Source organism: Myotis davidii, unplaced genomic scaffold (assembly GCF_000327345.1).
Source record: "Myotis davidii unplaced genomic scaffold, ASM32734v1 scaffold330, whole genome shotgun sequence".
In the NCBI taxonomy this organism is placed as follows: domain Eukaryota; kingdom Metazoa; phylum Chordata; class Mammalia; order Chiroptera; family Vespertilionidae; genus Myotis; species Myotis davidii.
In genome coordinates this window covers 3262699-3276691 of record NW_006283770.1, presented here as the reverse complement: position 1 = coordinate 3276691, position 13993 = coordinate 3262699, and the positions used below count along the sequence as shown (strand labels likewise).

The 13993-nt window shown below is 34.1% G+C and overlaps 1 protein-coding gene across 2 annotated transcripts in view; it reads right to left on the bottom strand.

Annotated features, from left to right (window-relative positions):
- Window positions 1–2335: 2335 nt before the first annotated feature.
- The window catches only part of KIF18A (kinesin family member 18A), a 77153-nt gene continuing 65495 nt past the window's right edge, over window positions 2336–13993 (bottom strand). For both annotated transcript variants that reach the window (XM_006753947.2, XM_006753946.2), the window contains exons 15-18: window positions 11057–11498; window positions 10022–10129; window positions 4447–4553; window positions 2336–2996 (exon numbers count right to left, since the gene is read on the bottom strand). In XM_006753947.2, coding sequence (XP_006754010.1) covers window positions 2914–2996; window positions 4447–4553; window positions 10022–10129; window positions 11057–11498 — 740 coding nt within the window. In that variant the 3' untranslated portion in view covers window positions 2336–2913. The remainder of the gene's footprint in view (window positions 2997–4446; window positions 4554–10021; window positions 10130–11056; window positions 11499–13993) is intronic.

Here is a 13993-nt window from a genome sequence, read left to right as displayed (position 1 = left end):
GGGCAGTGCCCCAACTCCTCTATCGGCCCTGCTCTGAGGCCGACCAGGGGCTGCACCTAGGGATTGGGTCTGCCCTCTGCCACCCAGGAGCAGGCCTAAGCCAGCAGGTTGTTATCTCTCGAGGGGTCCCAGACTGTTATATATATATATATAGAATTCAGGGGAGCAATGTACTTGAATGAAAGGACATTTTCAACTGAATAATAATTACGGTGGGAGTTAAGAACGTACATAATTGTTATGGGGAAGAGGAGGAGGAAATAATAATAAAAGACATACTGTCGTTCTGAAATAGCCACATGTAAAGAAAATGGGAAAGAGAAAGGAATGTGTGCAGAGGTTGGTGCATTAGAATGTATTCCTACACCCGGCTTGTTTGACTCAGTGGGTAGAGCGTTTGCCTGTGGACTGAAGGGTCCCGGGTTCAATTCCGGTCAAGGGCACATGCCCGGGTTGCGGGCTCGACCCTCCCAGTGGGGGGTGTGCAGGAGGCAGCCAGTGATTCTCTCTCATCATTGATGTTTTTCTCTCTCTCCTTCTTCATTCCTCTCTAAAATCAAAATATATTTTTAATAAAAAGTATTCTTAACATTTCATATTTGAGAAGTAGCTTCAGAGGATAAGAATATTCTATAGGGTTGAGAAATCCTGGTCATAGAATTGTTTTCCTGTCATGTTACTAATCTTCTTAATCTTTTTATCTTCCATCTGTTTGAAAGCATGAGAATGAACTTTAAAAAAAAAATTATGACTCCTGGCTTATTTTGTCTCATATAGTATGCTTTAGGCACATACACACGTGACAGAAATATATCAGAACTAACCTTTCCTGACAGCTCTTAACTTGATGAACTAGTCCCTATAGTGACTGTTATGCAGAACTTGCCATTTGCAAGGCTTGAGTGGTTTGTTAAATGACGTTCACTCTGAGAAGTATGGACTATCTGTCAACTACTGCCTTTTGGGGGAAGTTACAGGAGAGAAAGAACTTAGTACTCTACATATGTATTTCAAAAACAAATGCCTTGTGCTGATTGCTGAAATACAAGATTATATTTGACTTAGTGTCTAAGCTGTGTCTTCAGACTTTGTATATGGAGTCTTAACACAAAGATTCAAATATAACCAGTGATTTTGTAACATATCTTGAGTAGTTGACAACAACTTACGAGCAAGTTGTAAATATCCAACAAATAATGTGCTATTGTGATTGTAAACAGTCCTTGAAAAAGCAATCCATAGGATTGTAAATATTTTCAGTGATACTAAAGACTTTTATTACTACTTTACTAATAAGAATGTAAACTGCTTTTCGATATAAACAATATGAACTACATATAATTTACTTATAATTATAAAATGCATTGACTAAATTTTTCCCCAAATAAATTAGCAAATCACAGGTGACCATGGGAATGGAATTTGTTTTCTATAGTAGATGCTTTTTGTATAGTTATGCACATGCAGAGTATTAGCCCACTGTAGATGGAGGCAGTGTACAGTATAGGAATAGCAGCAACTCTTTACAGTAACCTTAGTGCAAAATCCCAACTCTGCCACTGTCTAGTTGTGAGATCTTTGGCACATTACTTAACTTTGCCAAGAGTTTTTTCTTCGTTGCTAAGTAAAAAAATAAAATATGATATGAAATTCTCATGGCTAGATCAGAATTAAAAAGAATTTTTTTAGAAAGGCAACATAGTTCATACAGTTCTTATATATCACCACCAGCGGGGTCTAGGACAATACCTGGTAATTAGACATTAACATTTCTGTAGTAAAACCTTTGAATGTTGCTTTGATGGGACAGTCCTAAGCCATATAAAGTTAAAAGCACGTTTAACCAAATATTTGTTGTATTCAGGAGATAAACAGACCAAGCAATGTAGGGAACAGGGAGATATAATTAAGCTGTAGCTCCATGTACTTCCTATAGTAAAAGGAATAATTAAAACATCTCCTCATTATCATTAAAGAAACTATGGATTCTTTTCATTCCTTGGTTCTAGTGCAGCCATGGGCAAACTACGGCCCGCAGGCCGGATCCGGCCCGTTTGAAATGAATAAAACTAAAAAAAAAAAAGACCGTACCCTTTTATGTAATGATGTTTACTTTGGATTTATATTCGTTCACACAAACACTCCATCCATGCTTTTGTTCCGGCCCTCCGGTCCAGTTTAAGAACCCATTGTGGCCCTCGAGTCAAAAAGTTTGCCCACCCCTGTTCTAGTACCATGTATCTTGATTTAACCTGAAATACAAATCTACAAAATCCACATTTTATATGATATAGTTCAAAATGTGTAAGGGGTAGTAATAAGACACAAAAGCGAACATTATAAAACCTATGACTTTAATATACTAAGTAGTAAGGAACAAAATTAATATTTTATTCATGAAGACTATTTAAATAATATTTACAACAGCTTTATGGGAACATATATGTACATTTGAACATCAAAATATTTTCGCAAAGAAAAGTCACATATATGATTAAAATAATATAAGACCAAATACATCCCGGGTCATAATTTTATCACTTCTAACTTCTCCTGATTTTCAAAAAGCAGTAATGACATTTAACTCACTATCGTTTTCTAAAATATCCTAATCAACCTGCTGCAAAATAGCAAAAATGAGCTACCACCATGATGACGTAGGGATTTTATAAGGTAGCCAACATTTTAGAAACTTAAAACATAACCTTTTCTGTTAAAATTGTTTAGTTGCTTACAATACCAAAGAACAAGAGTGAAGGAATTTCATGTTCTGCTTGCTGAAGCTATTTGGGTAAAACTAGTTTTAAGATGGTCTTCTTCAAAAACTTTTAAGTATTTTTCTGCAAGGGTGCTGGTAAGAAACCCTCTTAAAAGCAGAGCTGTCCATTTAATGTCTGTTGATTTTGAAGTGATTTATCTTAGATTTCCTTTTGAAATGCTTCTTCCAAACTTTCTGACCATGTTTGGCTTTACTTTATGGATGTTTCTTTTATATTCTAGAGAAGAAATAGGAAAATTTATAAATATGGTAAAAGCATCATTCAAAAAGAATAGTCATCATTCATTCTACTTTTAGAAATCAATTTCTCCATATTGCAAACCGAAGTTGTAGTGAATTATCCTTAATTACAAATCATTCTTTAACCTAGCTTTTGCTCTTCTTTTTTCTTTGGCAAGCACTGTAGTTTAGTATCATCTCCTACTTTTTTTCTCCATAGCATATATTTTTTAATTCATCTCTTTTTACACATGAGATCCTTGATATCTAATAGATTATTTTATATTATTAGAAAATAAGCATATTAGAGAACCCAAATATCTATTCTTTGACAGTTATCACAAACATCATTTTTGTTGCAGAATTATGACTTCCTGGAGAATTTTTTCAGGAGATCCATGGGGCAGCACCTATCTACACCAACTGCATATACATATTGCTAAGCAATATTAAATATGGCATGATAAATGAAATAAACATAGTAAATTTTACTTTATTGAGTTTTAAATTTGCATAAAAGATGTTTCCATTGAACTTAAGGTAAACAACCGCCACTGGCTACCATAAGTAAGGATGTACCAATGCAGTTTGGCAAAGCTATTGAGAAATGGAATATTACTGTGATGAAAGAGCAATAGTTTTCATAGAAACACTTGTTATCTCATGAAACCCCTTTAAATTCCAAGTGCTAGAATTTTAAGTTCCTTTAGAGAAGAACCAAACTGGTTCTTAATGTTTGTATCCATCACAGAACCTAGCACATAGTGCGTGTAAACACATACTTCCTGAACGAAATCTAGGAACTGGAGTGCTAGGGAAACAGAAGCCTAGACACAAAGGCGGAGAAACGGAGTGGCACTATCTCTTCTAGTTTTACTGAGGATGTGGTTTTCTTGACATGGACTCCTGTCACCCCCAAATGTAATTGAGAGGATGTATTCCTCCCATCAGCATCTTTTTCAACCTGCTAATGGGAGTTACAACGTAATTATAACTAGGTACTGGAGCCTGGCTATAATTGCACAAGTGAGTCTGAGGCCAGATTATCAAGAATAAGAGGGTAATGGCATTATTTCAAGTAGATAAAGTTTATCTATAAAATATATTTAATCACAACCTATTAAACAATACCTTTTGCTAATAAGTTCAATTAATTTATTTACTAATTCTTCTACCATGTGAAGCAGTATAGAAAACAAAAGGGATGCAGAATATAGTTTTAGAGATATGGTTCTGAGTTCTGGTTCTACCGTGAAGTATTTGTTCGGTACTAGCTCAGTGTTTTCTATTTTGTGTCTTAAGTTTTCTCATTTACAACATGGATAGTCATACTTACCATGTAATAAAGGTAATGAGTAGATAAAAGGAGATTCTTATGAAAACACTATAGTACTATACATGTGTTAGGTAAGTATGTTATTAAATACCAAGTAAGAGCTCAGACATACCCACTGCTGGTCCATTTTCTTGTAAGTGCTTATTGCTTGAATTATCTTGTCGAATACGTTTGGCAAATCCAGAATTTTCCTCAGCAGTTAAAGTATTTGCTGCAGAACTTGAGAGAAAAATTTTTTATTTTAGTGAAGCATGTTTTATCTCTCTAAGTTTTAATACATATTCTACATGCAATAAAGACTAAAGAAAAAGTAAAATACTAGAGTATTAAGTTATAAAATCCCATAGAAGTAATGGGAGATGCTAAATACATTTTTGGCCCATAGGGAAATTTAGCTGTGTGATTTTAATAATGTTTATTTGAATCGGAGATTTTGAGTGTAAGTGTATGCAACGATTCTGTTAGCAGAACACTTCCAGGGGTCCTGCTGGAATACCAGCAAGCTCTGTTATCCAAAATGTAGTGACAAGGAGCACACTGCGAGCGAAAAACTAGGCTTCTATTACAAATCTGGAGCAAGAACCCTAATCTGGGGAATATAAATAAGATTGTTTGGAAACCTTGCTTTTAAATGAAAACCTTGTAATAGACTGAGTCCCTGTGATTATAGCAATTATAGAAACTGAAATGAATGGACCTACTTTCATTTGTTTAATCTTCAAATATTTATATCAATCTCACATTATTAATGGGTTAAATTTCTAACTCGATTTGAATGGACGTATTAAACACCTATCATAGCCTCATGTTACAGGATATACAAATAAGTAAGGCACAGACAACTCCTGTCTTGAAAACTCATGTAATGGATTTTTGGTGGGGAGGGGGGGGAAATAAGACAAATACATAAAATAAAACAAGGTAGAGTAAAAAACAGTGCCAGAGGCTTTCAAACTACAAGGAGTTATAGGTTCCTGAGTTTACAAGAAAGAAACATAAAATAGTCTGTGGATGAGATGAGTTTGATCTCCAGACCAGAAAAAGAGCAATCCAAATCTCTGAAGCCCCTAAGAGAATCCAGCTTTAAAAAGGGAAGATTGGAGGTTCAGAATAAACCTATCCCTGCTGGACCCCCAATCTTACCTTGTTAAAGCTTGATCCTCTCCACACTGACTCAAATAAGCTAATTTTAGGGAATTTCTGCCTCGTAAAGTAAAAACAAGCTGATTACTAACTTGATAGTCAGATTAACAATTGGAGGCTTCCCTTTTATGGCAACAATGTGCTCTTCTGGCAATCCTAATCATGTGGTAAACTGATGTGGCTGCATGTTTATGGAAGAGGCAGGAGATGGGCTCATTATATGCTCATTTAAAGTAGTCCGAAATGGCAATTCAATATGACGGCAAAGGAAAATAGGCATGAGCACACTGGGCGCTTGGGAAAATCACTCAACCTGTGTACCTCATTCAGCCTGGAAGAGAGATGATTGCAGTGTTCCTAATAGTGACTGCGCCTACTCTGTTCAAGAATGCAAATGATACCTCCCCAGAATGGTTACAAACAGGTACTAGTGTTATGAAAGTAAGCCAATCAGGTGTAGAAATACTGTTCCTAAATGGTGTTAAATAAACTAAGTCAATATAATTCCGTAAAAACATATTAAACACCTTTTTCTGATAATATGCGTATCAGTTGTCTAAGGCAAAAATTCTTTTTTGGTCATTTGATGATTTTATTTCTTTAAGTATAAAGATCAATGTCATTGGTTAATTTTGACAAGTGTTGTTTTTCCTTACAATTTATCTTAAAATTGTCTTTATTATTTTAGGGATTCTTCACTTTGGCTAGTTTTAGGACATGTGTATTTTACTTACAGATTTTTACTTGAAAAATTAAGCTTTTGAATAAAACTATCTGAATAAAACTCATATTTGGAATGAAATCAAAGCCTAGTAAGTTGTATATTTATTTACGTATAAGTAAAATACACTAACACATTTAATAAATTTAGATAAAATAGTCCACTGATGAAATGTTTAACATTTATGTTATAAAATTATGTCACATCACTAAATCTCTTTTAAAAAAACACACACCTAAAATTGGTATATGATTCCAAATTCAAATTATGGTAGAGATTACATTGAGAAGAAAGCTAAAGATTCTTGTAATTGTGTGCCTGATAAATTTCCACACTATTAATAAAAGTTAGGGCCCTGGCCAGCGTGGCTCATTTCATTGGAACTTCATCTCGTGCACCGAAAGGTGGCATGTTTGACTCACAGTCAGGGCACATATATACCCACATTGTGGGTTTGAACTCCACCCCGCTATGGGGCACATGTAGGAGGCAACCGATCAGTGTTTCTCTCTCACAAAGAAGTTTCTCTCTCTATTTCCCTCTCCCTCTCTTTAAAAAAATCAAATGTCCTTGGGTGAGGATAAAAAGTTAGGATTTAACCGTTTGTTCTCTTACATAGGAAGAATGCTACTGCTTAATAGACATAAAGCATCTCATATTCTTTCAGCTGAGATAATTTCTAGTTGAAATCATTAGACATGTTTCAAAATAAACCAAAAATGTAATGCAAGGTATGAGACCATTTCTGGATGCTGAGAAAGATTGCAAAAAAAAACCAAACGCAAAAAACAAACAAAACAACCAAAGAAACACAAAGCAAACAAAACCCAAAAACTCTAATTTATAAGTAAATTTTTACATATGTATATATTGTATTTATATTTTTGGTAGACTGATTTAGTTAAAATAGTCTGCTACTGTGATATTAAATAAATTGAAATGATTAAAAATTTAATATTCTCATTTAACTAGTACCTAAAAAATCCAGGTTGGTAGGTTTTTTTTTAATATTCAATGCTTTTGGACTATAATATCTTTTTTCTGAGAGAAAAACTGATACCAATAAAATAAATATATACATGGATCCTTCCCCTTTTCACCTTCAAAACTCATATTAGAATATAAACACACCTAAACATGTACATAAAGCTGCTAAGTGGAAAATACCAGAGTTTATTACTTTCAAGCTCATGTAGATTTAATTGGAGAAAAAGAAAGGTAATTATGTACATTTCTACCATTAATCTCTTTTAACCATAGTTAATGGCAGGATCTAATTACTGATACCAGAGGGAATGTAATAAAGCAATTAATAGGCTATGAGAAATCTTACTTTCTTTATGTATACTTTAAAACTATTTCACAATATTAGTTGCTCATGTGGAAGCCTGAGAACATCTAAAACCACTCCAAATAGACATTACATACCTGGACTTTTGATTTTGATAATGACTATGTTTACAGTTTAAAAATATTCTTAGCTATAAACTTTTGCCACATCTTAGTTAACACAACAGAGAATGCTGCCAGTGGAGAACAAGAAGTCACCAACATTATTTAATTGAAATAACACAATCAACACAATGAAAATTAGTGATTAGGTGGAAGAAAACACAAATTAGTCACATATGAAGATGACTGACTCCCATACATGAGCCAGACAAATTGCACAATTCAAATTTGTGCCATAGCAAAATACAAAATTTAAAATGTCACGGATAGGCAGACATTCAGAAAAAACCAATCCATGAGTTTTTATTGCACATATTCCAAAGGCCTGCTGTACTCTGGTTGGAGGGAAAAGGGCACATCCTAAATGAACCTATGAGATGATACTCTATGGGGGACAAATCAACAGGCTTTTTGTAAATCTGTTTACATTAGCCCAGATGAGACTAGGTTCATAGTGGAAAATGAAAAACTTAAAGGAGGTTTAAGTTTAAGATCTGACACTCTTTTCCCCACAACCACATGTCAAAATAAAAGGGAGAGTAAGTCAGACCCATTTGAAAATACAACTCTCTCATCACTGCATTTAATGTTGCAGGATATAAAGATTATATAAAATGGACTTCATGTCATATAACTCAGTATATTTACAATTTTTTCCTTGCCTTTGATTTTTAACTATTTTACTTCTATGTACATAGGAATATTTTTCTTTATACGTGTGCTGCTTATGGTTTGCAATGGTTCTTGAATCTGTGAATTATCCTTTTGTCAGTTATGGAAAATTATTAGTCAACATACTCTCAAATACTAGTTTCCACCATTCTTTTTCTCATTCCTTTCTGGCACTTAAAATACTGGTGTCCCTTATTTCATTTTCCTTGTGTCCTAAATTTTTCCTTGTGCTCCATTTTTCTTTCAGTTTTCTCTATATTTTTTATCTTTTTATCCTTTTGTACATAGATTGGTCTTTTTTTCCCTATCAATCTATCTTCTGGTTCAACCAACTCTCTTCTGCTGTGCCTAATCTGTTAAGATAGTTTATTGAGTTCTTGATTTCAGTAATTATATTTATTCAGTTCTAGAGTATACATTTGATTCATTTTAATAGAATATAGTTCTTTGGAAGATATCATCTATTTTGTTCAATGTTTTGTTAATCACAGTTAAAATTTTAAAGTTCCCTATCTGATCATCTCAATATCTGCATCACTACGGATCACTTCCTCTCTAATTTTACTTCTCTTGATTTTCAGTCATTTGGTCCTGGTGTCTCCTGGCATACTTCGTAATTTTTGCTTAAGTATCAAACATGGTGGATAAAAAGCCATAATTTTCTTCTGGAAAGAAGGCAGAATAGATCACCTTGATTTGAAAAGGGATTGAGCTGGTGTAAGGTGTTTTAGGCTTTCAAGAATGGGTCTATTTCCAGTTTTCCTTACTCTTGGATCACAGGCCTTCAGGGATCTCAAATAAAATCCTGGCATCTAACAGCTCTTTCTCCATGATGACTCTGAAACAACTCTCGTGTCCTATCCCTTAATAATGTCCAGCCAAACTCTGCTTAATATGATAGTCTCTTAGCAGCTACCTTCAGCTTGGTTTCCTGAACTCTTACTCCACAGCGTTTAGAACTTGGCAAATAAGTATCTGGAGGGCAGAATCTACACACAACGATTCTGCATCCCCAGGGAGTGAGATGGCCGTTAATCTGCAGGCTCCCATTCTATGCTTGGCCTCCACATAATGCCACACATCGTTAAGTGCTAAAAGGAAAAGAGGCAGAGAAGGTCAGGCTCTCTACAGCTTATTTTCCTCTTCTCTGGGATCTGAAACACTAAATCCTGGCTGCCTTGGTTATTCTTCACTGCCAGTCAAGCAGCTGTTAGTTGTATTTTATCAACTTTCATAATTTTTTTTGATGGGTAGCTTGGACCGATACAAGCTACAGTGCCATAGCCAGAAACAGAAGTCTCTACTCACTACATTTCAGTTATATATTAAAACCCATTAAAATAACGTAATTTTAGAACATAATAAATTCAGTAATGTCTAACAGGAATAACAAATGAATAAAAATTGCACCAAAAGTTAAAATTAAATGACATTTTTGAAGGCCAGATACTTTAAATTTATTTTTAATAATGTGAAACATGGAATACTTTATGCAAATGTCAAGTGAAATACTTGGCTTTATCAAGATCTCCCTTTGATAATATAAATCCAGTGTCGCATGCAGAGCAATTTACTATATGTATGCTTAAATATGAATTAACAGTTTAATTATAAGAAATAAAAAAGAACTGCAGGAAGCAAAGGATAAAGCTGATCTTATGTAAATATGAAGTCTGAGCCTGCTCCTGTTTAATCGTACCTTGTTAATTTCCGTTTCCTTTTGGCAGCAGCGGTCATCGCCATGTAGGATGGTACTATGCTTTGTACAGGCAGAGGATGTTTCGCTGAGAATGAGGAAGGGGCAAGCCTGTGTATCAACAAAAAATAAAAAGCAATTTTGATTTGTACTATGGAATAGGGCCATCCGCTTATGTAACTGCAATACCATTTCATATTAATATATAGAGCAGTGGTTCTCAACCTTCCTAATGCCGCGACCATTTAATACAGTTCCTCATGTTGTGGTGACCCCAACCATAAAATTATTTTCATTGCTACTTCATAACTGTAATTTTGATACTGTTATGAATCATAATGTAAATATCTGATATGCAGGATGTATTTTCATTGTTACAAATTGAACATAATTAAAACATAGTGATTAATCACAAAACAATATGTAATTATGTATGTTTTCCGATGGTCTTAGGCGACCCCTGTGAAAGGGTCATTTGACCCCCAAAGGGGTCACGACCCACAGGTTCAGAACCGCTGATATAGAGGAAAGCATTATACTGTAAAATTTCCCTTGCTTACTCAGGGATTTTCTTTTCTCACTTTTACACCATAGACAGAGATTTCTGCATTCTGAACAGCAGAGAAAGGTGAAGGTGCATTCTCCCCCTATTTACTAGATTAGTTGTGATAATAACAGATGAAATGAGAAGGATATGTCTGCTTGGATGACATGTAGTCAACCATACCTTAGATGTAAGACTATTTCAAAATACACTGAGGTTTGCTAAAGATCAATAGAAATTGTGAAATTTCCTGTATTGAAGATATTAGTGAATAATAATCAGCATGGTAATCTTCATGATTTCAGCATGAAGAACAAACTACATATATATGTTAAGGTCTCTTTAAGCCTAAAGAGGGCCAATCAATTTAAGATAGCAAATTTAAAACTGATATATGAAATACACTTCAAATATAGCTAAAGGGGAAGAAAAAGGTAATAGTTTAAAGGCTACCAAAAAAAGGACAAAAGTTGACAAGTACTCTTTTTCTATACCTTTGTACAATGTTATTGTTTGATACCGACTGTTGCTCAGGTAATTTGCTGTTCAATCTCCCAGTGTCTTCACATATAGTAAACATGGAGACCAAATCCTCCTGTCTATATTCTTTTCTCCTGATAACAGGTAGATCTACTTCAGATGACATTTTCAGAGAATTCTCACTGTATATATTTGAGCCGGTGGCCTGAACACTCGTAGTACAAGACGATGGTTTTAATAAGGTCACTGTAGATGGATTTTGCAAAGGTTTTCTGCAGCCTTCTGGGGTATACACAATAGGCTGAAGTTCTTTGCTGAAAGAATCATTGAGCTGTATATTTTCAGACAGTGCAGACTTCTGGGTAGGTTCTGTTTTCAAGGGAGAAGACATTAGTTTTCTTCGAGTTCTTTTTTGCGAAGGAATGTTAAGCAGATTAGATTCACTTGAAGATGTGCCTGTTCAACAAAATTAAAAAGAATCTCAATAATGTTGCCTAAATAGTTTTTTACACTTGATCTTAGCCAAAAGGCCGAGAAGCGATTAAATAGTTTTTTAAATTAAATTTATTAGGGTGACACTGATTAATAAGATTATATAGGTTTCAAGTGTACATTTTTATGACATATCATCTGTATATTGCATTGTGTAAAGTTTTCCAATAATCATATTAGTTAAAAAAATAAAACCAAGACCTAGCTGGGTGGCTCAGATGGTTGGAGTGTTGTCCCATATACCAAAAGGTTACAGGTTCGATTCCCAGTCAGGTCATGTACAGAGGCAACTAATAGATGCTTCTCTCTCTCTCTCTCTCTCTAATCAATAAAGACATATCCTTGTGAGGAAACAAAACATCGATAATAAAGCAAATTTTCTGCCAAATTATAAAAATTTGAAAGAAAATAAATAAGTTGGAAAGGAAAAATAAACATCAGTTATTGCTAATAACTTTATAAAGAGATTCTATTACAGAAAATAAATAACATATGGCTAATATAAATATTATTTCATAGATATAGCTATCTTGAAATACTGAATAATCATGAAAACAAATTTGCAACTAATTTCAATAAAATTCACAAGCAATATCCAGCTTTCATGTTTGATTATGGTTTAAGACAACAATAAAGTATGCAACATTTTTAGGCATTGCATATTATAACTTGTTCTATGTAAAATATCACCAGTTTATTACCAATTGAGTGAATGTCTAGTCTAAAGTAAAGAAGAGAATGGCAATAACCAATGATACCAAGGTGAATGAAAGAATTGTATCTGTAACTACATCACATAGTAATTAATTAAGCATTCTGGTGGCTTATCTGTTGTATCATAATAATTTACAGGCTTGCAAAAATTAGATTAATACCAAAGATAAATAAGCCTAATTTGAAGAATTCAGAGTACTCTTATTTGACCTCTATCCCTCTGTAAAAGCAAGCCTCCCAAATGCCAAGAAGTACCAAGTTTAATAAACTTTTCTAGGCCCTAATCCTACAACTTCTGTAGCTTTTCAAAATGATTTCCCTACTACCTCTCCAGTATGTGTTACCTTCTGTTTCCTCCATCCAGTAAATGTATACATTTCCCCAGGGATATGTACTCGATCCTCTAGTTTTCTTACTCTGTACTCCCTTATTTCTAATTACCCCCTGCCACTACCTTCTCAGTCATCTGGGTCTCAAATAACAAGGTTTTTTTTTTAACATTTTTCCTTGCGTTTTCCAGCCTCCACCAATCCCACCTCTCTTACACTTACATATAATTCTGACCCCGTGATTCTTCTAATTAAGCACTTATAGTAATATTTAAACAGAAATATCATATACCGAGATTTTTTAGTAGGAGAATTCTTATTTATTGGTCCAAAATTAAGAGACAAATTTTTTTGTTTAAACTCAGGTGTAAAGTCCCACCATACTAGACATGCTTTAATATTTAAGTACATAAACACCTCTCAAGCACCTTTTTTAAAAAAATGTATAAATAACATGGTTACATACATAACAATAAATTGATCAGCTGCAGTGTGCTTATGTATTGTATTTCTTAACTATTTTTTCTGCTCTGCCTATTTCATTCTGGTGAACTTCATGGTGCCACATGAAGTAACTTTGCAGTGTACTGTCCAGGGAAGAAACTATAACGTGCACTTCTGCCCATGTTTTCAAATCATGCAGTAAAATTCTCAATTGATGTTATATTTGCTTTATTATATAATATTAACACTGAAAGCTGAATGAAATTAGTGTGATATAGTATTTCAATAAAGCAATTCAAAATTCCAACCAAGTTAGAAAATATACTTATAGCAATCACCAACAGTACATGCATTATTCTTTTTAAGTTAGTTGACAATAGGCTCTGCTATGGCTAGGTTGACAATTACCCTCTAGGAAATACAATTTAAAAACAGGAAGAAAAATATGATCCCTGTTCTACTAAGAAATTTTACTTTTCTGAGAATTAGATAAATGAGATCCAGATCTTAAAATAATTTTCCACTACCTTTAACATGACATTTGTCAAATTTTCCATTACCAGATATTTTTATACTAATGCTGCAGTATAAAGACAGTTACTTTTCTCCACTGTGCTGCTACCACCAATTTGGTGGCTATTAATAGCTGGAAGATTAACTTCTTTTCCCATGAGAGGCAGCAGGGGTATATAGAGGATAGAAAACTATAGTGAGGATAGAGAACTGAATTGGGAGTCAGGAGACTTGGATTCTATTTCTGGCTTTACCAACAACTCACTGAGTGACCTTGGGCAACTCACTTAAGCAGTGTGGGCATTAATACCCCCCTAAAAAAAGGAGACACTACCTTTTTACATACAGAGAATTTTCTAGGATTAGTAAATATCTATAAAATACTTAGGGTTCAAAGAAAGGCTCTAGAAATATAAACATGCTTCAACTGTTAGAATTACTACTTCACAGGGAAGTCGT